The 24802-nt window shown below is 41.5% G+C and overlaps 1 protein-coding gene across 1 annotated transcript in view; it reads right to left on the bottom strand.

Moving 5' to 3' along the window:
* Nucleotides 1–610: 610 nt before the first annotated feature.
* The window catches only part of FGF13 (fibroblast growth factor 13), a 67209-nt gene continuing 43017 nt past the window's right edge, over nucleotides 611–24802 (bottom strand). Inside the window, exons 4-5 of the mRNA XM_057718849.1 lie at nucleotides 3291–3489; nucleotides 611–2029 (exon numbers count right to left, since the gene is read on the bottom strand). Of these exons, the coding sequence (XP_057574832.1) occupies nucleotides 1893–2029; nucleotides 3291–3489 (336 nt within the window). The 3' untranslated portion in view covers nucleotides 611–1892. The remainder of the gene's footprint in view (nucleotides 2030–3290; nucleotides 3490–24802) is intronic.

Here is a 24802-nt window from a genome sequence, read left to right as displayed (position 1 = left end):
ACGAACATTGAACTCTAGTTACGGATATACATAACGAATTAGGAGGAAGTGTACAGATGTCTGCAATTTATTTTGAAAAGTGTCAAAAATAAGATGGATTGATGGACAGATAGATGTAGAGAACAGTAATATGTTAATGGTAGAACATAGGTGTAGGTTTACCAATGTTCACTGTAAAAACCTTTCAATTTTAACATACATTTTGAAATTTTAATAAAAAAAGAAAATGTTTATGTCTTCCTTCAGTTCTCAGAGGTGGAAAGGCCTTGAGATATTTAGCTCCATGCCTTCCCTCTACTGAGAGAAATCAGCAACAGCGAGGGGGAAATGACAGTGTGAACGGCAGAGAGGGTACTAGAACACAGGTCTCTTTTTGTACAATTCATCACTGAATAGGAATGAGAATTCTTCTGTTGCAATCTGAAGTTCAAGTACAGCAGCTAGCACAATAACTACACTTTCAAGAGTGTGTGTGTTAATATAAATCTCTAGACTGTAGATTATCCAAGGGCAGCGACCTGATGTACATAATTCAGTGCGTAACTGCAGTTTCTACCACAGTTCACGGCACGTAATGGACACTCAATAAATACACATTGGAGGGTTTTTCTTTGAATGAATATAAACAGTTTATTCGGTGCGTATCTGGGTATACAACAACAAATATTCAACAACTTTTTTTTTTTACTTTTTTGTGCACAGGACAGAAAACTGCCTGTACATCTATGTCCATTTTTGGAACACAGATTTTAACAATTATTAATGCACAAAATCTTACATATCATGCAACTCTATGCCAAGATTCCAACTTTCTTCCATGCAACAGATATGAAGATCTAAATGGAAACCTAGCTAAGTCTTAAACACTTTTCCAGAAGCAGGGATAAGTATATGTTGTTTAGGGGTAACCAGTCTTAACATTTCCTTGTACACAATATTCACGTGCTGAATACAATGACAGGACAACTCACACATACACAGATAAGACATTTCTTATTTTAACAACACGAAAGACAACATCACAGTTCCACACTTCCTGTCTTTATACAAGAAGCCACAATAATAGTTTAACATGATAACACAAATGGAATTAAGAGAAATCTACACTTGAGGATTATCTTTTTTTTTCTTAAGTAATCTTTACTGACTGGGGTTGACAACACAACACAATTTCTACGCACAAAGTACAGCACAAGAACTTGACCAGAATACTACGAATCTAAAGGAAAACAAAATTTGGTAAAATCACAAGAACACTGTTGCCTTGAGCCTGAGATGCCAATTCAGCTTCAACCCTGAATTTGGTTGAGTTGGATTAAGTGACACAGAGTCAACAGAACCATTGAATTCCAGAAATCATAAAGTTGCGCTATACCAAAGTAAAGAATACATGTGAATCAAGCATAGATAGAAAACATTAAGCCAAGAAAACAACACGGTTCACAGAATTTTGTTTGCCCCTACAAAACATTGAAGCAGTTGATTTTGTTCTGTTTTGTTATTTTGTTTGTTTGTTTTTGAAGAACAATGGTGGTCTTTTCAATTGTCTTGGTTGGAGAGCAATTTTTTAAATCAGCATTAGTGCTGTGAAATGTTTTCGGTTTGTCTTCCCCAAAGCATAGGTGAGATCATGAGAAAATTGGGCAGTCCTTCTCCCAGATTTAGTTCACTGATCATGCTTGGCACTCTTTTTTTGCACAAGCTCGATCTAAATCATGGGGCTTTTGTAAGGATGAAAAGAAGTTTGGGTGGCAGATTAGAATGGTGAAGTCTGCCTTGTTTGTTTGGTACACGTCATTGACAAATCTGAACTTTTGGGTGAAGGACTGCTAGAATTCAACAGCACCTGGAGGTAAGGTTCTGTTACAGAGCCCTTGTTTTGCCCTCACTGGCTACGTTGATTCGTTGTGGCTCATGGATTTGCCTCCGTTCAGCACGCCGGAGACACTTCTGCTCTTGGTTGGGGTCCCGCTTCCAGATCGGGAGAACTCCGTGAGGTCATGTAGAGACGGCTCCTTATACATGGCCACTGCAAGGAACAGAGACACAGCATCAGAGGCCACCGTACTCTTCTGCCCACTAAGGCTTCCATGCTGGAGGCCAAACCTGAAAAATGCCGCTTTCAAGGACTCGGTAGAGTGCGGACTGGACCAGATGAAGCAAAATCCAGTCTTGGTACAGAAGCGTATAGAGAATTCTAATGCCTAATTTCCATCACTAATGGTTTTATATATACGAGAGGATTAATGAAAAATGCATTTAATAAAGCTCGTAGAAGTTTAAAGATGATCTACAGCATGCTGTGCAAGGCAAATATTAAAAGGGAAAACATTTTCAAACACCGATTTCTCTCAGAGTTTAAAATGAACCTCTCCAAGACTCTAAGTATTAGCACAACTCTTCATGCAATAAATGGTAAATATTGTTGTGCTGTAAATAACAGCCCCAGCTTACACTTACAGAGCACTTAGGACGGGCCAGATACTGTTGTTAGTGCTTCACGTGTGTTATCTCATTTAATTCACATAAGAATCCCATGAGGCAGGGACTTTTTACCCAGATTTTACAGAAGGAACTTGAGGTCAATAATCCGCCCAAGACTATCTGGTTAGTAAAGGGCTTTGGACCCAAGTAATCTGGCTCCAGAAAATGTGCTGTGAGAGGGCGCTGTGCTGATGTGACCAGGTGGTCTGCCCCTCCTGTAAACCGCTCTGCTAATCCCAGGCCGGTAACCTCTTGGAGGGTTTGCTCTGCTCTGACTGGATCTTCTACCGCTTTTCCACCACATCTCACTCTCTTCTAACACCCCTACCTCCTGCAGCTCATTCCTATCCCTCACCCTTTCTCATTTGCTACGAAGCTGCTAATAATGACCAGAAAACAAACTACGAATGAATGAAAATTATTGGGACGATACTGTTGGGCTCTTAGAGTTGGGCCCAAGGAGATTTCCGATAAGTGTTAAGTGTGCACCCATTTCAGCATCTGTGTTTCTGCCCTGGGATCATTTTGGCATAATTTGGGGTTCTTGGCTGTCCTGAGTTAGCAATTAAGCTATTTCCACATAAGAAAGGTGTTACCCCATGTAGATATACTATGGAAAAATTAAATTCAGGAGATTAGGTGCTATTGTCAGTGCTTCAGTGTTTTTTTAAGTGTAAAACGTTACTGAATTTTTGTATAAATGCCTTAGTATGGAAGAATTACGTTCCACTTTTGAAAGTGTGATAAAGCATTGATGGCAATACTGATACTCATGTAACCCACAGCTGGTATAGTATCAAGTTTACCTTTCAGTGGTTTGGGCAGAAAGTGAGCTGCAGGCTTGTTCTTCTTCACATGGTTTCCTTTCATGATCTCTCCTTCTTTGTTCAGACCCAGATACCACCCTCGGCCTGACTGCTGCTGACGGTATATCATCGATGAATATGTCACATAATAATTTTCAAACACTGATTCTTTGAATTTGCACTCAGGTGTGAAATGTTCCTATGAGAAAAGTAAATAAACAAAAGCTCAGTATTTATAGCTATGAATTGCATGGAGGACCATATGGTATTGCCCTTCAGGAGTTTAGGACATACTTTGTTAGAGCTTGTTATGACTGCTGTTCTATATTAATAGCAGAAACTATTATCATTGGAAACCAAGACCATATATAACATTTCACGTGATGCTTTAGAAAAAGCCCTAAATGCAAGTGCTACTGATCAATGATTAGCTCTCTTTGTAATAAGGTAATGGAAAAACTAGAACCAGCCACCTAAGTGTAATGTATTGGAGAAATACAGGAGCCAGAGATTGAAAAGACAAGCATAAAACTGTCACATGGAGCTCTGTTCCCCTCGGGATTAAATATGAGAAAATAAACATCTGATTCTTGTACTTAATTTTCAGAGATTATCCAATTACTATATACCAGAATTTTCAATCGCCCCAGGCTGAAATCTGTGTTACAGTGTTACAATGCTGGCTGCCGTAGATTTCTAAAGAGATGCTACAAAGAAAGACTACCTTTTACTTTTAGGTTAACCAAATTGATTTTTTTTTTCAGATCATTGGACCTTGACTTAAAAAGAAAATATAAATCCCCTCATCACCCCATCTTTGCCTTACAGTAACATTTCACACAAATCAATATAGAAACAAGGAATTTACAATAATTCTACAAGCAGACATGAGAGAGCAGCCCAGGGGACTCTGAACCTGGCAATGTGATTTCCTGCCATGTATGTGGCCATGTTTTCTTTGGACTTGCCCACACAAATGAAGGGTTCCTGACCCAACAGACTGTTTCTGAAAACAAACAAACAAAACCAGAAAACCTTCTTTCAAGTTTTGCAATATGTGTAGGTATGCAATAAACAGCTATTTAAAAATCCACTTATAAGCAAGATGAAACGTACAGCAGAATTTAATCTCTGAGTAAATCCACAGAGTTGCAGTGGGTCCACCTGGAGTAGGAGATGGCGAAAATGCTAAGTGATCCACATGTGACAGTGGCTCTTAGGAAGCCATTCGATTTGTGCTATTTTGCTATTATCAGGAATAAGTTTTGATAAAACCCTGAAAAAAACCCATCTTGCAATAAAAATACTGTAAGCTTTCTGGACACCTGTCTTTTCTGAACGATGCCTCCATGGTTCCTACCTTCCTTCATTTTCATGTTAGATAGCATTCCAAGCAAACGCACTATCTGAGCAACAGACAGTGATTCACTATCAGAGAATCATGTCAGCAAAGAGGGACACATTCCTCAAACGAGGCAGCCTTTTTCTGAAAGTTAAATAACTGAACACTTTTTTTTCTGGAAATCCACAAAATCTGTTTCACTCAGTAATCTCACTGGTTCCCCCATCTGGCTTCCAGAGTGCACGGATCAGAGTCATCTTTTGGGATAATTTCAGCCTAGGGGCATACTGGATAGATCCTCAGAAGATTCACACAAATTCAACCTACTCAAGAATCAGAGTACTTAGAAGGCAACTATCACACGGTAGGAACCAAAGTGTTCTATTTATGGGCTATGAACACTCCTCTTTGTAGAATTCTCCACATAGGGAAAGCCAAGGTATGCCTACAAAGAAACTGGACTAAAATAGTCTCCGCGTGTCCTGTAGAGATGAGGCCAATTGTATAGAATGTTGGTTTCACCTTGCCTGGAGTCAAATGGCAAGCCGATGTGGCATTTACAATTCTCCACAATTCAGGAACTTCCCTGGCGGTCCAGCAGTTAAGACTCCGCACTTCCAATGCAGGAGGCTCGGGTTCGATCCCTGCTGGGGGAACTAAGATCCCACATGCCTCGTGGTGCAGCCAAAAAAAAAAAAATCCTCCATAATTCAGTTGCTACTGTGCCTTCAGTGTCCACCACAGAATCATGTGTGCCTTTGTGCCTTTATGGACGCCATTCATGTCCTTACTGCATCTCTCTACCTATCGGCTTTCCTCTCATTCCCCAAGGTCTAGCTCAAATATGACTGCCCCTGGAATCATACATGAGCTCTCCCAATCAGAGCTGATGACACTGATGATATTTGTGCTCTCAGAAACTCTATCTACATCTCCAGCATGGCCCTGTGACTCAGGTGTGTGCATACTTGGCTCCAGAAGGCAAGGAACTTGTCTTATTTCTGAATCCACCTTCCAGTCATAAAGGACTGGTCATACTGCCTAGCGCACAGCAGACCACTCGGTTATTGTTTACAGGATTTGCATTGCAGAGATTCAGATTGAAGTATTGGAAATTCCCGGATTCAGAAGTATCAACCAGTAAAAAGCCTGCAGGGAATTTCCTGAATACCACAGCACAAAATCAGCTGTATGTAGAGGGAGGCTGTCATGGCAGGGACAGATCCCGCATGTGTGACATCGTATCTGTTCAAAATAACAGATACTACACAGATCCTGGCACCTACAATGTGAGGAGGAAAAAACTTGGCAATTGTTACAACTATTGGAAAATGGCAAGGAAGGACTCAATGAACTGAATGCTCTGTCACATCCTGGCAATTTCTTAGTCATCACCACTAAATTTGGACTCAAGAACTCAGTAGAGAGGGAGGAAAATGAGGCCAAAAAAAGAATGTCGAAGCCACCAAAGGGGTGTTCTGTTCTCTGTGTGTGACACTGTCATTTTATCCAGTGCTGGAATGAGTAGGCAGAAGAGGCTTGATTTTTATCAAATGTGGAAAGATGTGAACATCCCACCCAACACAGGAAGGGCCACCAAAGGGAAGAGGGGTGCCGCTGCATCTCTCCGTCTCAGCAGTGGTTCACAGAAATAACAGAAATTGGATTGGACCCTAACTAGAGACGCCCTATTCAGAGAATACCAGGTAGACATCAGGCAAGGAATCACTCCCCTTTGACTGACCTGGAGCTGATTATTAGTGTTCTCGAAAAAGGTACCATAGTGGCCTCGACACACAGGAGGCACTAAAGAGGCAGCAACCATTGTGCTCCGTATTTAATACACATTAGATAAATACCTGCTGTCATAATTAAAAAGATGTCAAGCATTCCCTGCACAGCCACTAAGAAATTACTTGGCATGAGTACAAAAGAAAAGGTGCTGTATATCTTCTAACCTTTTATGCACTGATTTCTCTTAAAAGTTGTTTACCTCTCTTGCATAGCTATACTTATTCCAGAGGAATAATTTTAGTCATGTTCAGAGGAATAACTGAAAAAAATATAAATATTCAATCTCTCCAAAATCTCTTCTCTGTAATCATCACCTCTATTTCCCTTAAAGTGCAAGATTAGCTTTTTTCTCCCTGAATATTGAACTTTTTACCCAAGGAATCCATACTCGTTAGTTACAGCGATCATATTGTGGGTGAAGAAGAAGAATTTACATTTACAGAAGGAGCAGATCCAGGAGCAAAATCAAATACTTCTTTTTACCAATTTACTCACTATTAAGGGCAAAATAGTTCTTTGGAGGTTGAAATATCACTGACGAGAAGAAAACATTTGAAACCTCAACATCAGGTCAATAGAGCATATTGGAGAATACTTAGAGCTACAAATGGTGATGGTCAGCTGCCCTTATCAGACTCTGAGAGGCAAGTGAATAAGGCATTAACGCAATCAGTAACACTGAGTATATGCAAAGAATCCCCAGATGCAATGGTGTGCTAGAAAGCATCTTTGTCCCAGAACAAAGGCTCTGGACCTGGGTAAACTGCTATCCTCTTTAGGGTCAGAAGAAGCAACAGGGCCTTGAATTGCCCCCGGCACCAAGGGCAAAGTATGGAAAGGATGCACAACTCTCGGGGCTCCTGGGGTTGGAGTCAGGTCAGAAGAAGCATGGGTCGTGATGGTGGCTTCCCCGAAGGGAGCCAAGTAAGAGACTGGTCACTCAGCAGGTGGTGTGCAGCCGTATCCTCAATAGCCATAACCAAAAAGGTGAGAGCTCAAAAACCTCTGCATATCACGTACGCCATCTCCGTGCCCTAAACCCATCTACAATACCACAATGCACACACCACGACTAAGTGCCTTCCTGATTAAAAGAAGTCATTTGGCAAACATACGCCCTAATAGTAGGTTTTTCATACTTTTACCCCTGCTTTTGTACTTTCAGCTATGCTACCAACCGATAGGGTGGCAGTGTTTCACTTGAGTCTGTACCTCGGTAGGCTTTGAGGAGCGCCATGACTATTTTTTTGTTTTAAATACGGAAGTGTGTCAGCCTTTTCATTCTAACTTTGTGAGATTTGTAATCTTGCAAGGGTTCGTATATTTTCTTTAATTTTATTTTTGGCCGTGCCATACAGCATGCGGGATCTTAGTTCCCCAACCAGGGATCGAACCCGTGCCCCCTGCAATGGAAGCGCGGGGTCGTAACCACTGGACTGCCAGGGAAGTCCCGCCATGACTACTGTAAACATTTCCTTTGAACAAATTTCTCTCAAAAGAAATCTTTTTAAAATGGGTTGCGCTCATTTCCTTGGGTCTCGAGAGAGCAGCAGGGTCTCCTGAGGTTGTCCATACATAAATGGCAGCACCAAGGCCCTAGACTGTTGACCAAAGCCTGAGCACTGAGTATAAGCTTTCACACGGGTATACGCTATGTCAAGTGCACAAATCCTGGTAGAGGTGAATGTTTCTCAATACATTCTGTTCTGTTCACACGTAACATCTTCACTGGCATCACAGAACACAGAAAAACAGTTTATACATCGATGAGTGGGCATTTCAAGAAACTTTAAAAAATGAAGCTGGTAAAACATGATTTCCTCTTTTCAACCGGTTCTATAAACATATTATAACTAATCTATCTCTCCCTTTAATCCTCTCACTTCTTTCTCTTTTCCTCCTCTCTTCTGGCTACATTTTCAGTTGCCCAATGATGCAATTAATTCAACAATTACTGCCAATAGCAAGGGTCACTCTTCTAATTCTCAGCCACGTTCTGATGACAATTAATTGTATAGATTTAAAGTTAGCAGGTTATTCAAGCAGGTCTGACTCGTGTGCGTCAATTATTCCCCAGCCTAATGAAAATGATATGCAGATTAAAATTAGATTTTCAACTCTGTTAAAAAAGAAAACAAAACAGAATCTTAAAATATAAATCATACTCATGGGGGGTGACACCGTAACTACCTGTATTCTCTATATAAGCTTCCCCTCTATCGGTGATTTCAAAATCCAGGATTAATTATTATATTCAGGACTTTGATGTTCTCTCCCAGGGTATATTTGATGTGAATGGACTTCATTACTACAAAGATCAAAGCACGGGAAGGGAGAGGTTGGGGAAGAGGGAATCAATACTTAGCCAGAGCACTGCAGCTAAACAAAATTATTAATTCATGATAAACAGAGTTTGGTTTGCTCACTCAAATATCCTCTGGACTGTGGGATACTTGAGGGCAGCTCCTAGCATGGGGCCTGGCTTAGTCAATGATCAATGTGCATCTGGGGAAATAAAGAAAGGAAAGGATGGAATATCATAGGAAGAGGACTTGGGAGCTAGCTTGTACAGATCCAAAAAAGGGTTAAACATGGCGGGATAGGAGGAGAGACTGACAAGTCAGAACTTGCCTGCCAGGGCAGAAAGAGTAGGTGATAAAAGGAGGAAAGCAGCCTACAGAGAAATTCAATTTAAAAAACTGGAGGGGGAGGGAGGGAGAGAGGGAGGAGAGAGAGAGGGGTGGAAGGGAAGGACAGAGGGAGGGAGGCGGAGAGGGAAGAAGAGAAAGGGGACAGATAATCAAGACAAAACGGCTGCTGAAGCTGCAAGAATAAAGAGACTTCCTGGTAGCCAAGGTACAGGCATTCAACTGGTACTCTTGGTCTTTGGGTCTGCAAAGAGCGAAACATTTGCAACTCAATTCGATTAGCTTGATTTTTGGAACATGGGGTGGGGGTGGGGGAACCAGTCCTGCTGACCTCACTGGATGGTGGGACGGGGAGCCAATGAGATGACGCATGTGAAAGAAGCTCTGAAAATTGTAGAGCTCCACGAACATGAAATGTGGGATTACTTCTGCTAATACATGCCCAGAAAAGCCAAGGCAAAATACATTCTCTCTTCTTTTCCAGGTTCTTTTCCCTCCGGAATCAATTTCTACAGCAAGGATCTGCCTATATGTATTTCATTAACATGGAAGCAGATGAATTCTGCCCAGAATTAGGACGGCACATGAGTGACGCTCAGTGCTCAGTGTTCGCCTCCCAGCTTGGTTCCCTGAAAACTGTTTTGCTTCCTCCCGTTTGTCATTTTGGTCTGCAGTCAGCTGAAAAGGCTGCAGTGCTTCAAGCCACAGCACTAAAGAAATGAAGTGCTGAAAAATGGGCTTCGTGAAATACCATCTCACAAAATGACTTCAAAGTACACGTGCTATCTGGCAACCAATTGTAAAGAAACACAAATTATAATTAAGAATATGCACAAGGGACTATTTCTCCTCACATGGTTCTAGCGAAATTTCTTGGTAGCAGTTTTGTATTCCAAGGTATCTAACAGACATTTTCATTTACCTTATGTTGAGCCCATAAAAGAGGGCAGCAGAATATTGCTTTTTCTCAACTCTTTACAAACAAAAATGAAAAAATAAGTTGACAAGTGTGTCAACCAATGGCCTGTTTAAAACAGAATTAGGAGGCAGATGTGACCACATTTTAGCCCTGGGGTTCATTGAGTCCTGTGTATTGGGTTGTTCTGGATTTTCATATATTTCTATGGAGCAGTCTCATGCAATGTCAAATTTTACAATTTGTTTTAGAAAATACACTGAAATAAGCTAGAATAAGGCAGGAGACAAAGCAAAACCACCATATCCCTTACAGAGCCTAAGAGGGGTGATTTTTGTTGTGATAAAAAATTAAATGATCCTAAGGTCTCACTCAGCTCCAAACCTGGTCAGCAGATACATTTTGAAATGGAAGTAACTTGCTGAGACTTGTGACAAAGAAGAGGGACAGGTCACGCGTCTCCAGAGCTATGAAACTGGCCCAAGGCAGTGTCGGTCTGACCCAAGCCTTGCAGAAGAATACAGATTGGTTAAGAATCCAATCAGGTAGGAGAAGATGGATTTCATTTTACATATGTTACAAAGACTATGTAGCCACCATATTATTTTCTTTTACTCTTACTAGATTAAATCTTACTATTGAACAAAAATCTGTGGAAAAGCATTTTTTTCAAGTGAAGAACACTTTAAAGTGAGTAACTCTCTCCAACATTTTTGTCTATTACGTGTATTAACTCATGATGTTGGCTTTTCTTATAAGCAGGGCTAGACCTATGTATTTTGAAAGGGGAATCAAATATCAGATACAATTTCTAAAAATAAACTTTCATGTCTTTTGGCTGGTTACTAGAATTAATCTGTGACCATTAGCTAACTATTCTCCATTACTGTAATGCTTTCTAATTTGTGGCAAGATTCTTCTGTATAATAACTTCAGAGCGTGATCTAAACCCATCAGCAAGAGAATGACTTTGGAAGTATTTGTAGTCAGCGAGAGAATAAACTTGGTAGGTTGTATCCTTTTAAATACCTCTTCCAATCTCCTGTCCAAAAATTCAAAGCCTGGGAACTCTGAAAACTTTTCCTAGACATCCAACAAACTGTCATGCAAAGGAGAAAGGTTCTTTCTGCATAGATCAATTGAAAAAACTCTGGCAAGGTAGGTAGCCTATTAAAAATAAAATCATACCCAGGTGGGTACGTAGCTTGTTCTACTACTGCAGGCAATTGTGAGGGTGGTTATTCTGATTTGTATTGGATAGCGGTTGTGTTAGATTTGATAGGGTGTGTCTCTGTAGAAGAGTCATTTACAATAGCCAGCAGTCTACTTCTTCAAAGACTTTCAAAGAAGACATCTTTTCTCTTGCACAGGTAGGAAAGCGATGTCACTGCTCAGAAGGAAGTCACTAATGCCTGCTTTCCACTGCAAACCAGAAAACCTGGAATCACAGGGCAGGGTGCAAAGGCCTCATGTATAAACCAAGGATGAGAAAGATGTCGTAGCGGGCTATTGGACTGTCACATCACATTACACCTGCAAATGACTTCTGGGGATAGTAAATCGTACAGAGTCCTCTTTCTATGTAGAGAGCACATTTCCACTAATATTTGCCCCTTGAAAGGAGCTAATGAAAGGATGCTTGCAACAGTCACTTACCATGAGTCTGAGTGGGGGTAGTCAATTCATTAATTTAAGACTCAAATGGAAGAATTCATTCTCAACTGCTCCTAGGGTGTGCCGAGTACTGCAGGAGGCCCCTTTGCGTATATAATGATGTGATTTAATCTCTACAGCAGGCCTCTGTACCAGCTTCAGAATGGCCTGAGAGAGGAGTTCTCCCACCTCACAAGTGAGAAAACCACAGGAAAGAAACCCTTAACAAGCCGTTCCCTTACGAACTCAATTGCAAGTGTGCCTTTTCACCCAAACAGTCACTGCGTAGACAAGAGCCGTGATGTCAATTCTCTTCTAAATGGACAGTTCCAACATTGGCTGAAGGTTCAGCCCTTCCTCCTATTCGTGTGTCCTGGCTCTCTGAATACCAAAGAGCTCTGTTCAAACCTGCCTCTTCTACTTTCCAGATTTCTGACTTTGGGCAATTTACCTTGGGCTCTGATCCTGCATCTCTAAGAGGAGAGTAGCATCACGTGTCTCCCAGGGAGGACTGCAGAGGGCATGGAAAGCAGCTAGCATACGTGTAGGTGCTCACAGACTGCGGGGGATCCCTTGCCTTGCCTTAATTGTCTGTTCGTGTGACAGCTAGGATTCTGCAGCCTCCTCCCCATTCCCCCCCAACTTGAAACTGGTATGAAAACTAGAGGTTTGTCAATGCAAACAGAGTAGAGAAGCACCTCTCCAGTTCACAGAGAGGTTCACGTTACACATTAACTGCATGGGCGAGGACTGCTTTCCTTAGTGATTCCTTTGCAAGGGTAACAATACACGAGCTTTTAATTTGGGGCTTAAAATATCCTAGGATTCTAAAATTTGAATTACTGTAATGTGTATCAGTGAACCCACATGATATTAAAGAGATTTGTGAAATAATCCAGTATTAATGGGGCAAGCGACATTTACATGTCTCATGTTAATTACTATGCCACAAAAGTACAACATTATCATCTCACTTCTTTTGTTCTAAACCACTGTTTTGCTAGTTCTACTTTCATAATGTCGGTTACTAATAACAACAATACTGAAAAATCTAATAGTACCTTATGTTTAAGCAGCGCCTACTTTTAAAGTTTTCTACAACTGCTTCAACAGTTATGCATTCGAATGCCAGATAAGGGACGGTTTAATGATGATGATGAGAAAGGTAAAGATTACAATGGATCTGGTAGACCTGCTTTTTTTTTTTTTTAAACAGTGGAAGAAATGAAACCAGAGATATTAATACACTGGAATCTGGCTTTTACACTTTCTTTTAGAGAATGAATCCAGAGCAGGGAAGAGCTCCTTCTAGAGGAAGCTGGAATCTGTTTAAGGGAGCTGGTGTTGACATGTGAGAGACCCTTATTTTAAGCCAACCTGATCTCTAAGATGTTTCTAGGGCTGAAGAACACCGAGGACCCAGCAGCGCTAACTGGCGCTAGGCTGCAGAGGAAAAGAAGAGCTTTAATTGAGAGCACAAGCCAAGCTCGCCAGCCTGTCTCTCATTGCCTTCTCCACCATGCCAGGCAGCTTCCCATGGCTCCTAAGTAAATGTGTCCATGGAACATTCTCCTAGCTCATGCTATGAAAACTTCATTCTTCTACTGCAAAATATTCATCTCTGATTTTCAGCACATTTGGGTTTGTTTTTTTTTTTTCTTTTCAGGGACCTCTCTACACTCAGAGTTTTTAGGGGATGACGGCAGAGCAATTTTACTGAACCTAGGCACAGAGGTGGGTAACCGGTAGAGAGAAATAGAAATCAACCTAATCAGAGTCCTGCGTATGTGCATATGCTCGCAATAGAGACAGACAGACAGACAGACAAAGAGACGGGGGTGGCAGACAAAAAGAGAACAAGAAGTGAACACAGAGAAAGTCAATGCGATGATTTCTTCTTTTTCCCCAATACTGTAATCCTGTGACCTTCGAGAAATGCCTGCCATTCCCCACCCCGCCCCCACCCCCACTGTACAAGGGGGAAGATGGGAAAGTGAGCCATCTCTCCTATTGGAGAAAATCTCTGTTTTTTGTCCAAATTCCCAGTTGTGTTCAGACCTTGGGGTAAAATCTGAGAAGCCAGCCAGGGCAGGTTGTTCTTCTGTAAAGTCAGTATCTATAGAGGAGCTTGATAAACGAATAAACCTATTTCTTCCTTCCTGGAGATTTTCCTATGTGTAATGTACACCCATCTCTGAGAGCAAAAGGAAATCCAGGTGTTTTGAGAAACTCAGGATTAGTGCAAGACAACGGTTCCCTGTTTATGACCAAACTGTCCTCACCTATGATGCCGTTTATTATAACCATTACCTGATATTACGGTTAGGGAGGAACCACTGCAGGGAAGCCTGAATTCTAAAAACCGAGTATCCAGCTACAATTCATAAATGAGCTTTCAATAGCTTAGTTTAAAATAAATTTGGTCTGTTCGGGATTTCCTGAAATACTGCAACATTCTTAGGTTAATTTTTTAAAGGGTCTTGATGACATTTAATTTTGAAATGGGCAAATTACAGTTCTTTATCAAAATATGCAATTTCAATTTTCAAATATTTGTTACCTGAGTATTAGCAGAGTTTGAAAACACAATGCCAGAAGATAATATAAATTATGAGACTATATCAAAATGATTAATACTTCATAAGCTCTGCACAACCATGACCTATTTGGAATAATTTTCAGCTTTCATTTTCAACAGTGTAGACTGTTAAAGCATTTGCATGAGAATGCAAAATACATAAATTATCCCTGCAGGGAACACTTAAAACTTAAGGTGATTATATAGCACAGAAGTGATTTCAAAGGACTCCAACAAAATAACAAATAATTCTACAGTCACCTTTTAAAATGTTTATTATTCTGTGTTACCAGTGATCTTGACCACTAAAATCCCTCTCTTTACAATTCACATTATCAATTCTTACTTTGTTCTTTTACCATCAAGCTCTTACAGCTGGCCCTGAAAATCTGCATGCAGTAAAAGCTGAACTAGACAGCTAGTAGAGATGAATTCCCCAGTTATATTCATGCTGTGAACAGAACCATAACACTCCCTTAATATATCTTATCATTGCACTTTTATACTAAACACGCATCCAAATCAAGTCCTATTTTTCACATTCCTCCTGTTCAAAATCTTTTAATGGCTCCCTGCTGCCTACAGGATAAAATCCAAACTCCCTGGCCTGGTGTTCAAGGCCCTCCACAATCTCGCACATGTGCTCCTACAACTCTAGTATAAGATACCTCAAATCCAGCCAGATTGGAGAAATAAGGCCAGGACCAAAAGGAGCAGAGATTTTTCTTATGAATGGAAAAATATCTCCTCCAAACCAATTAGTGTGCTTTGCAGGCTGGGGTAGTCACTGTGATTAGAGAGAATTACTGGGTCACGGGGAATATGTAACTAATCTCTCCTGAGTTTCTTTCTTAGGCTCTGCATTATTCTTATTTTTTAAATTCAAACCAATGCCTTGCACTTCGGCAACATCTGAGCCGCCTCGTGTCACGGCTCCGTGCGCGGTGACTTTGCAGTGGCCGCCCCCAGGTATGCAATTCTCTGGGGGCCACTTGCTAATAGCCGGCACCTCTTCCTTTCACGGCACACAGAGGGAAAAAAGAGTCAAACGTCAGCATGTCAGGAACCTCCAGGCTCAGCTTCAGCTGGAACGCGAAAGCACTTTACAATTGATTATTTCTGACGACTTTTCACAGTATCGAGGAAGAGGGTAATGAAATTGTATCTGAACAGAAGGAAGCTAAATTATTTATCTCATACTAATTTTTACCAGATGGCTGATGATGAAAAATCTATACTGGCAAATCTGCTGTATATATTATTTTTAAAGATAATCAAGGGGGCTAAAACTTTATTTTTATTTATTTTTTGGGGGGGAGGCTATGTTGGGTCTTCGTTGCACGTGGGCTTTCTCTAGTTGCGGTGAGCAGGGGCTACTCTAACGTTGCAGTGCGTGGGATTCTCAATGCAGTGGCTTCTCTTGTTGCAGAGCACGGGCTCTAGGTGCGCGGGCTTCAGTAGTTGTGGCTTGCAGGCTCTAAAGCACAGGCTCAGTAGTTGTGGCGCACAGGCTTTGTTGCTCCGTAGCATGTGGGATCTTCCCAGCCCAGGCATCGAACCTATGTGCCCTGCATTGGCAGGCGGATTCTTAACCACTGCGCCACCAGGGAAGTCCGAGGGGGATGAAACTTTAAACGGTCACAATATATTTGGATTTAGTTTTATGGCTCCTATTGATTCCATACACAGGTTCTTCTAAGTGCACGTGATTGGGACATGATAAATCCTATCAGCAAGTCATTAGATGCTACATCATCTATCCATGAATCACATCAGCAGTTGGACTGCTTTTCTTTTTTTAATCTGCAGAGAGAACACATTTGGGATGTTGCCACACGATGGTGCCTACTGTATCCCTCTGCATCAGGAGGGTGCAAACAACGCTCCTTCCCCAAGAGAAAGAGAAGGAGATGCCCCTTCAGGGAGATCACAGTCCTCAGAATGAAACTCCCTCACTGAGCTTCAGGCAGAACCCGTTAAATGCTGGCTTCCTACTACAATAAACAGTTGACGACTGGAAGGGAGACAAGGTGTAGCAGATGTATGTCCTCTTCCTTTTCTGCCCAAGTTCTCTCTCCAGGGAGAGGGTTGTGTGGGTTCAACATCCAATTCGGGCCGATTCGGGCCTGTCACAGATCCATTTCCCCTCTGAAGCCACCACTGGAGAAAGCCCACCCTTGCTCTTTGGTTGACTCGCAAACGCCAATTGTTCGGGAAAGGATAGAAGACAATCAGTTACACTTGCAGGTTCCTATCAAACAAACCCTGTCCACATGAGCCTCGCCACTCAATACTGTTCTCCAGGTAAAGCAGGTAGAAGTTCTGGCCCCGGAGAGGAATTGGTTTATGTACAGAATCCCAAAGTATGATTTGCCTCGTGAGTCAGAGCTTCTCTGAACAACATCTTTATATAATGTTTATAATTTCGCAGAATGTGCAGTATCATCTCTGGTTGACTTATGAAGGCCGATTACCTCACATACCATTTTATGGGGGTTTTATGCTTTCAAGTTAACAAAGATTTCTTGAGTGTGTGTCATGTGCACTGTTTTTCCTAAACTAGATGGCGATACTCATGGTGCCTTAGCACTTTGGTAAGAGCAGTTGCTGTCCCCCAACAGTTTTCCAAATAGCACTTCCCAAGCTGCAGCCAGAACTCGTCATGCCCCAAAGTGTGTTCTTACAGTGAGAGACAACAGACCAAAATTGAGTTCCACAGTCTACAGTGGCCCAGCAAGATATAGGCCCACTGTGGGTGAATATCTTCCCACTAGGATAACCTGTTTGAGCATTTATTGTATTTGAAAAGGATTCATTTAGTAATTTCATCTGTTATAGTTGTGTTCCATTGTCAGCAGCAGCAGCAGCAGGTAAGCATTTACCAGTCTCTGAAAAAGTATGACCATCCTGGGTCAGAGTATAGATTAGAATGGTAATAGCTTATGTTGAAACTTAAAAACAAATCCTTCAGCATCACACCGGAATGATCAAAGTTGCCACTGTGATACTACCTATATGAACACAGAACCTGTACATTCTATGACTCGTCCAACTCAAGTGAGTTTAATCATAGTAACGAACTGCAAGGGATACTGTACACCATATGCCAATAGAAGAGAATAAGGCTCCACTGTTAAATCAGTGTCCTGCAGGGCGAGGTTACTAGTACTCCAACCACCAGCAATAATATGCTGTAAACACACTTTGGTGTCACTGAAGTTATACTTTCTGCAGTTCTGATCTATTGAAAGAATGTCTTCAGAAGCCATATATTTGCAGAAAATCATAGGGAAAAGGCACGAACAGGGTGGCTATCAGCTAAGTGACCAGAATGAAAGACTGTATGAACACGCCTGTGAGTAAACACGCACAGAGGTTCAAATCTCAGAGCTTTGGGGGTGACTCCACAGGCCATGCCCAGTTGTCAGGGACTCTGCTAACTTTCTAGCATTAGGAAGAAACAGGAGGGGACAAATCAAACAGACGTGACACCATCAGAACTTTGGTGTTTAACTTTTCGCCAACACATTGTTACGTGTGCGGCTCCAATGAGCAAGCAGAGATGGGTGTGTACACAGCAACCTGTCACTGAAGGACAGGCATACGCAAAGTCGGTGTGAGAACTGCTGCAGATTACATTTTGTCTTCTTAGCAACATTAACTCTCCGTTCTTTTAAATAGTCTTAATGTTTATCCACAGTTGCTTACTGTATTTTGAGTGAGCGATAACAGGTTCGCTTTTCCCTGAGCCTGAGTCACAGCCTGGTAGTAAATTAGCTGCTCAGGGAGGTACGTTACTTCCTTGAGGCCACTGAGCCACCATTTAAGGCGTTAAGGCTTGCTTTCGTTTAGGAAGATGCTACTGACTCACTTCAGTGGGCGTTGTTTTTCCTGCACTGCTGATGGCTGAGTTAAAGGAATGTACTCATTTTTTTCCCTCCTTGCAGTATGGATGGGATGGACTGGGCGAATGACACGCTCTTGCCAATTGTGTTGTGACCCATGGAGCAAATGCCCATGGTGTTCATTCTGCAGCTGCAGAACAAAGTCCATGAGGGCTGGGGGAGATCGCAGATTCCTCAATAGCATCCTCTAATTGACGGTGTTAGCTAGCCACTAGTGCCATAAAAGACATCCTTGTAGTAAAACATTCATTTACAACACAAAGTAAATCCTGGCACTCCTCTACTCAACACCCCCCCAGTGCCTTCCATTCTCACTTAAGAGTCAAAAGCAAAGTCCTTACCTTGGACAATAAGATCATATGTTATCTGATCCCAGCTATTGATACTTCTCTGTTCTCATCTCTTACTTGCCGCCTTTTTTTTTTTCACTTTATGTCAATTACACTGGCTTCCTAGCTGTCCCGTGAACATGCCAACCATATTCTCACCTAAGGGGCTTTGAGTCGGCTGCTACCTCCGTCTGGAATTTTTTTCCTTTAGATGTCCACCTGAACCCTTCCTTCCTGCCCATCAAATGCCACCTTAACAGAGAGGCTTTCCCCGACCACCCTATATGTAGGCTGACCCTATCTCTCAGCACGCCCTGTCCCCCTAACCGTGTTTGTTTATTCTCTAAAGAAAATTATGTATGAATTTGTTTATATTTACTGTCTACCCCCTGTAGAACATAAGCTCCACGAGGACAGGGACTATGTTTTGCTCATTGTTGTAGTCTAGTACTTGGAACAGTGCCTCAAGCTCTGTATTCACACCATAAAAATTTGCTGAATGAATAGATGGGTGAATTCTGGTGGCCTGATAAATTGAAAGGACAAATTAGTCTAGATTATTAAGGTCTCTGCCTAAGTATTAAAGAATTAGATGTGTCATAAAACGATATTTCGGTTCCTTTGAGGTGCAGTTATCAGGGCTTTCATTTTCATTGTGCTTATGAACTGCATTATAATTATACACCAGCAACCCTACACAGAGAAACAAAATAAACCCTTACTAGCATTCTTTTGAGCTATACATGAAAGGCTATTCATAAAAAATGGTAAGTCAAGATGAAAGGAAACAGCTAAAGAGAATAATACCTTTGAAAACTATGCCAACAGGTAATTAATCATTGAAAGCAGCAAATCCTGATGGCTAGTAAATTTCAAGGCCTTGTCTTAGTAATATATGAATGTGCAATCTTCTTCTCAACATATTAGAAATGTCAGTCCATTGTACTGAACAAAAGAATAAATGAAGAATACGTCTTTCCCAAGAAGATGCTATTATTTTTGATGATTTCATTAAAATACATTAAATAAAGATTAAAACACTAAAATATCAAGAAGATTTTAGCCAGGGACCTTGTGCTTCAGTATGATGTGTTTTTCATGGGGGTTTAACACCTGGTATGACTTGTGCTTACATTGCCCTGTATAGAGCACGGGCATCTCAGGCCGAACAGATGCAGTGTAGAAGGGTTTACATCTCATTTCCTTGCCATGGACCACATTTTGTCTTCCACTTACCAAAACACAGATAAGGATTTTTAAAGAAAGAGGGATGTTAAAGAAGAAATAAATGCTGGGACTTCCCAGGCGGTCCAGTGGTTAAGAATCTGCCTTCCAATGCAGAGGACGTGGGTTCGAACCCTGGCCAGGAAACTAAGATCCCACATGTCTCGGGGCAACTAAGCCCTTGCGTTGCAACTACTGAGCCTGCACGCTGCAATGAAGATCCCATGTGCTGCAACTAAGCCCCAATGCAGCCAAATAAATTAATTTAAAAAAAAAAAAAGAAAGAAGTGCCACAAGTTGCTAATTAAGTACAATGGGATAGAAAAGCCACTTCAGATGTTGTTTAGAGAGAGGGATAATTTGGAAGGAAGCATAGAGAAGGAGAAAGAAAAAAGAATGGTTTAAATTGTGAATACACTTTGCATAAATAAACATTTAAATTCGTCAACAGCAATACATGCAAACCTTACCACTGTTCCACTCACAGGATGATCAGGATTACATGAGACAAGCAGGAACATCCGGACCCCGCTTAATGTGCCTTGCTTAATATGGACTCAGAAGGAACTTTATCTAACCAAATGCCTCGGATGGTTTTGCCAGTAGTAGAGGTTCAGGGCCCTGATCCAGGTGTAATGAAGAGGTCTGGCTGTATTCCCTGTGAGAGAGTCTCTTTTGGATATAAACTAATGGACTAGACACTGGAACCTTATAAAATAAAGCGACGTGCATATTAGGCCTCTAGCTGTTCTTTTCATGGAAACTGGTTTTTAAGATATGCTCACTTCAACCAAACATCTTGGCGTGTTGATTTTGACACACCGGGAAAAGGAAAAGTGGTTAAACAACCCTAACGAAAGGCTAATGGCAAAGAGCAGCCCAGGACTGTCGTACCTTCCACTCTTTTCTTCTTCGTTATATGTTCTATGTTAAGACAACTTTGCGCACGGGTTGAGAAAATAGGTTTTCAAGTCAGACAGTGGCCGAGCACGAATTAGAACCCAGGTCTGTCTAACCAGGTAACTTTGGGGAAGTACTGTAACCTCTGGCCTTAGTTTCCTCATCCTCAAACTGGGGAAAATAACTTTCTTCTTCATAGGGTTGTTGGGAGGATTAAATAGGTTAAGATTTACATGAGGCTGCCCAGCCCATAACAAGGAAGAGAATTTTCTAAAGCCAATGTTTTAAATTCAGGAACAAAGGGCACTATTGTGGGACACTGGCGTTCACATAAAGCGCAATTACCTGAATAACACATCGGGGCACTGGTGGCTGCTAACAAAGTTGTGTCACTCGCCTGTGCGAACCAGAGCAGGGCTGACAACCAATTCACGCCTGCAGTCAGCATCAAATCTGCTTCGGGGTGGATGGTTTAGGCGTTTGGTTCCAAACACGGGGTGGTGGCAGGTACTGAAATTCTGTGAACTCATTTTTTGGGGGTAAAGTCTGTTTTTCTTTCTGTCTTTAATCAGGCGCCCTTTGAGCAGAGGTTAGGATCCTCTCCCTTCAAGAACTGAAACAATAGTTGGTAAACATCTGGCTAAGAAATCCCTAGGGGATTTCTCTGGAGATGCTCCTGCACTCCTCTGCTCTTTCTCAGCTTTTGAGGAGTGAAGCTGCTTCTCCTGTTGCCAGGCAATGAATTCCAAGAGCTTAATTTGGATAGTGACTACTAAAATTGCATCTCCTTCTAGGGCACCTTCTTGCCTACATCCTAGTTCCTAGGCCTTTCTTGTCGTTTTGTTAATCCCGACATCTAAAAATACTGGTCAATGCTGCGCTGCAACGGCGGGCTCTTCATGGTAGCCTTCATCCGCTAGTGCCCGGGTATTAGTGAAAAGGGGACCTTGAGTGGGTACTTGATCGTAATTAACAGTCCAAAGTCTGTTTCTTCCATCTGACTCTAAACTCAGAGGAGGCTGGGCCTGTGTTTGCCAAGTATCAGGCAATCAGTGGATTATTGCTTGGATGGAGGGATGGAGGTATATATACTATAAGAAGCTACTCTGAAAGGAGTAGGACTAAAGATTAAAAAAAAGAGCAAGAAATATTTTTTCAGGATCTTACTAACTGGCTAAAGGAAAACAGGAGGAGCTGAGATTGGGTGTATAATTTGGTGACAAGATCAATAGCGGGCGGAAAAAGTGAAAAGAGAAAGGGTTAAGATGTGCTAAGGAGGGACTACCAGGGTTGATCTCTGAGTGTGACAGTTACTTGAGAGGGAAAGTGCCTTTTAGGCTGCTACCTTAAATGGATTTCAGCCAATCAGTATCAATATTACATAATGACAGTGGAATGATAATTATTTAGTATCCAATCAAAGGATGTGTAATTAATATGTAAGTGTAATTATTATGTTACATCCAACCTGAGGTTAATACTTGGAGCTCAATTGCTAATATTAATGCTTTGCATCTGTTCATAGCACATACAGTGTTATGCTAACCCTGTGTTTGGGGGGTGTAATTGGAGAACGAACACCTTCTTTGGGGCCACTCTCGTATGTGGCGGGTCATACCTATGATACTAGGATACTTCATTCATTCATTCAGTAAACATTTACTGAACACCTACTACATGCATGAAAAGTTGAGACACTGAGCTAAGCACTAGGGCTACAGCACTGGGCGAGACATAGCTGTTGTCTTCTCTCTCGGAGTCTATGGTCTGGTTAAAGAAACAAGAGAGATAAATGTGCAAGTACTGTTGGCAAGGTGAGTACTGAAGTTAGGAGTAATCACAGTGCACTACGGGATCCCGGAGGACACACAGTTAAGCTATCTAGTCAGGGAAAGAGTTGCAGTTTGGTAAAAGCATCCTAGACCCAGGTTTAACAGCCATTTCACCCTGAGGGCCACTAGGGAGGCTCAGTCACAACAGTGGATATTTGATAATAGAAATGGCTGACACTTAGTGAACGCCCACAGGACGTCAATAACGTGCACAGGGCTTATGCTGTGGAAAAGGAGTAAATACCATACGGAAATCCCATTGGTGTTGGGAGGGAAAAGAGCAGAGTTGCCTTGGGAAGTTTTCTAAGGCTTTCTCTAGGCTGTAGTGGCTTCTCACAGCTGACAGCAACAGACAACAAGAACCATCCTGTGGCACTATCCCTTGGTTGGCAAAGAGTTCACCTGAGCTTGTTGGAGGGGTGGAGCATAGCACCTTGGGGTTCTTGTGACAGCCAGTGAATGACAACACTTGGAATAGTGATTTCACATTGCCAGTTACCAGAAGTATATGGGTCTGACACTAGTTAAATCTTCTGGCAGGTGCCAGCAGGTCACTAGCTCAATGCTGGAGGGTGAAAATGGTTTTAAAAATGGTGGGGGAAAAGGAAACACAGCCTTCTCTTCAATCTTCCATGGAGCTACCACTAAAGTGTAAAACAAATGACAGGTGGAGAGTAAACAGACACAGTGTCCAGGAGAACAGAGATGGCTGGGAAAATCCTAATTCAGGAACATGGCGAGGCATCTTAACCATGGACATACCATATACAGAAAGGCAGAAAGTGCCAGCTGCAGGCACTGTTAAGGCCTAACCTCCTCAACCTGACTGATCGTGTTATAGTTAATGACCCCTATTGAAGCTTTTCAGAAATGATGGCATTTCATAGATTACCCGTGTACACTCTGAGCTCAATTCCCAATTACTGGTAAAATGACTTCTTCATATTGTTCTTGAAGGAAGCCTTGTTCTTTAGGAATTGTAGGAAATCAGTCTTAGCAAAAGCAAAGCTAATTAACTGGCATAGGTTAATGGATGGCCTATGGGCAGGAAATATACTAGATTCTTGGAAGCGAATGAAAAGATTTAGTTGAACCTTTGGTTTTAATTTCGCCCCTCCTAGGGTCGCATTTATTATGAATAAACACAACCTATTAAAATTACTAACTGACAGATCAGACGTCTATGTGATTCCATCTACTATTAAAATAACATTAACCACTCCATATTCTTCAATGATGTTACTAGAACCGAACCCAGATTTATCTCTGGCAGGCACAGACTTCATACCAGACTGAGCATTTAAAGACGGACACTTGTTTTTACCCTTAAAAAGCCAGTAATAGGAGCTTTCACTCAAGTCACATGGGTATGCACAATCTATTTGAAAATATTTAAAAACTTTGACCCAATGTTATATACAATGATATCAAATGTGATGCTGGAGGGACATGGCCTACTTTTTATCATCTCAAGTTTTCACGTTATGAGTATGGCTATATGCTTAAAGAAATCAAACCTTTTACTGATGACCGGGCTTTATGAAGGCGTCCTCTGGGAATTCACAACAGAAGTTCAGTTTATTTTCCAGTATTTCACCTGCTGAAAGAAATCGCCAACCCCCACTATGATTACTGCTCTGATGCCACCAATCACAACCTGAAATATTTGATGACTCGGGGTTTTCGATGATTCTGTTTCTTCTTCAATGACTACAGAAGACAGCAGAAGAGTCTAATGAAGATCTCACCTTATTGATTCGCTTCAGATTTTTAAAGTGAGTTGAGAGTAAAATATTTATCATGCTTAACTGCTTGGTTTATTTTCTCCAGGATCAGCATGAAAGTGCAGACTGTGAAATAAGTTCCATTTGCGACTGCAAAACCTCACTGAGACAAAGCCACCTAGGGAAGCTGAGCAGTTAAGATTTCACCAGGCTACAATATTTCTGTTCCAAAGGGAGGGATGTTTTTCTAAGAGAGAAGGAAAAATAAGTTTTCTGCACTCAAGTAATTTTCCCAAGTCATTTTCAGAATGAGCAAAAAATGTGAGCCTGTCAAAACAGACAAGTTTCCTTTAAAGAAAGGTGTGAGCAAATACAACCAGCAATTATGAACAGAAATTGCCTTCACTACAACTGCTATCAGCTACGGTGCACAGCACACGGCGGGAAACTAATCCTTGAAAAGCTCGTTTCCTTCTGTATGGCTGCTTAAATGAAAGCACCTAGCTAATCCAATTATTCTAACTGTCCTCTGAAAATTAAATTTTTGATTTATTTTGGCGAGGTAGCTAATTCAAAAGTTATAATTACGACAAATTTGAATTCAATTGACCAGTATAGAAGAATCATCATTCTTAGAAAGTATTACAGAAAAGAACTTTCCAGTTTG

Source organism: Hippopotamus amphibius, chromosome X (genome assembly GCF_030028045.1).
Source record: "Hippopotamus amphibius kiboko isolate mHipAmp2 chromosome X, mHipAmp2.hap2, whole genome shotgun sequence".
In the NCBI taxonomy this organism is placed as follows: Eukaryota; Metazoa; Chordata; class Mammalia; order Artiodactyla; family Hippopotamidae; genus Hippopotamus; species Hippopotamus amphibius.
This window is presented reverse-complemented; position numbering and strand designations above follow the sequence as displayed.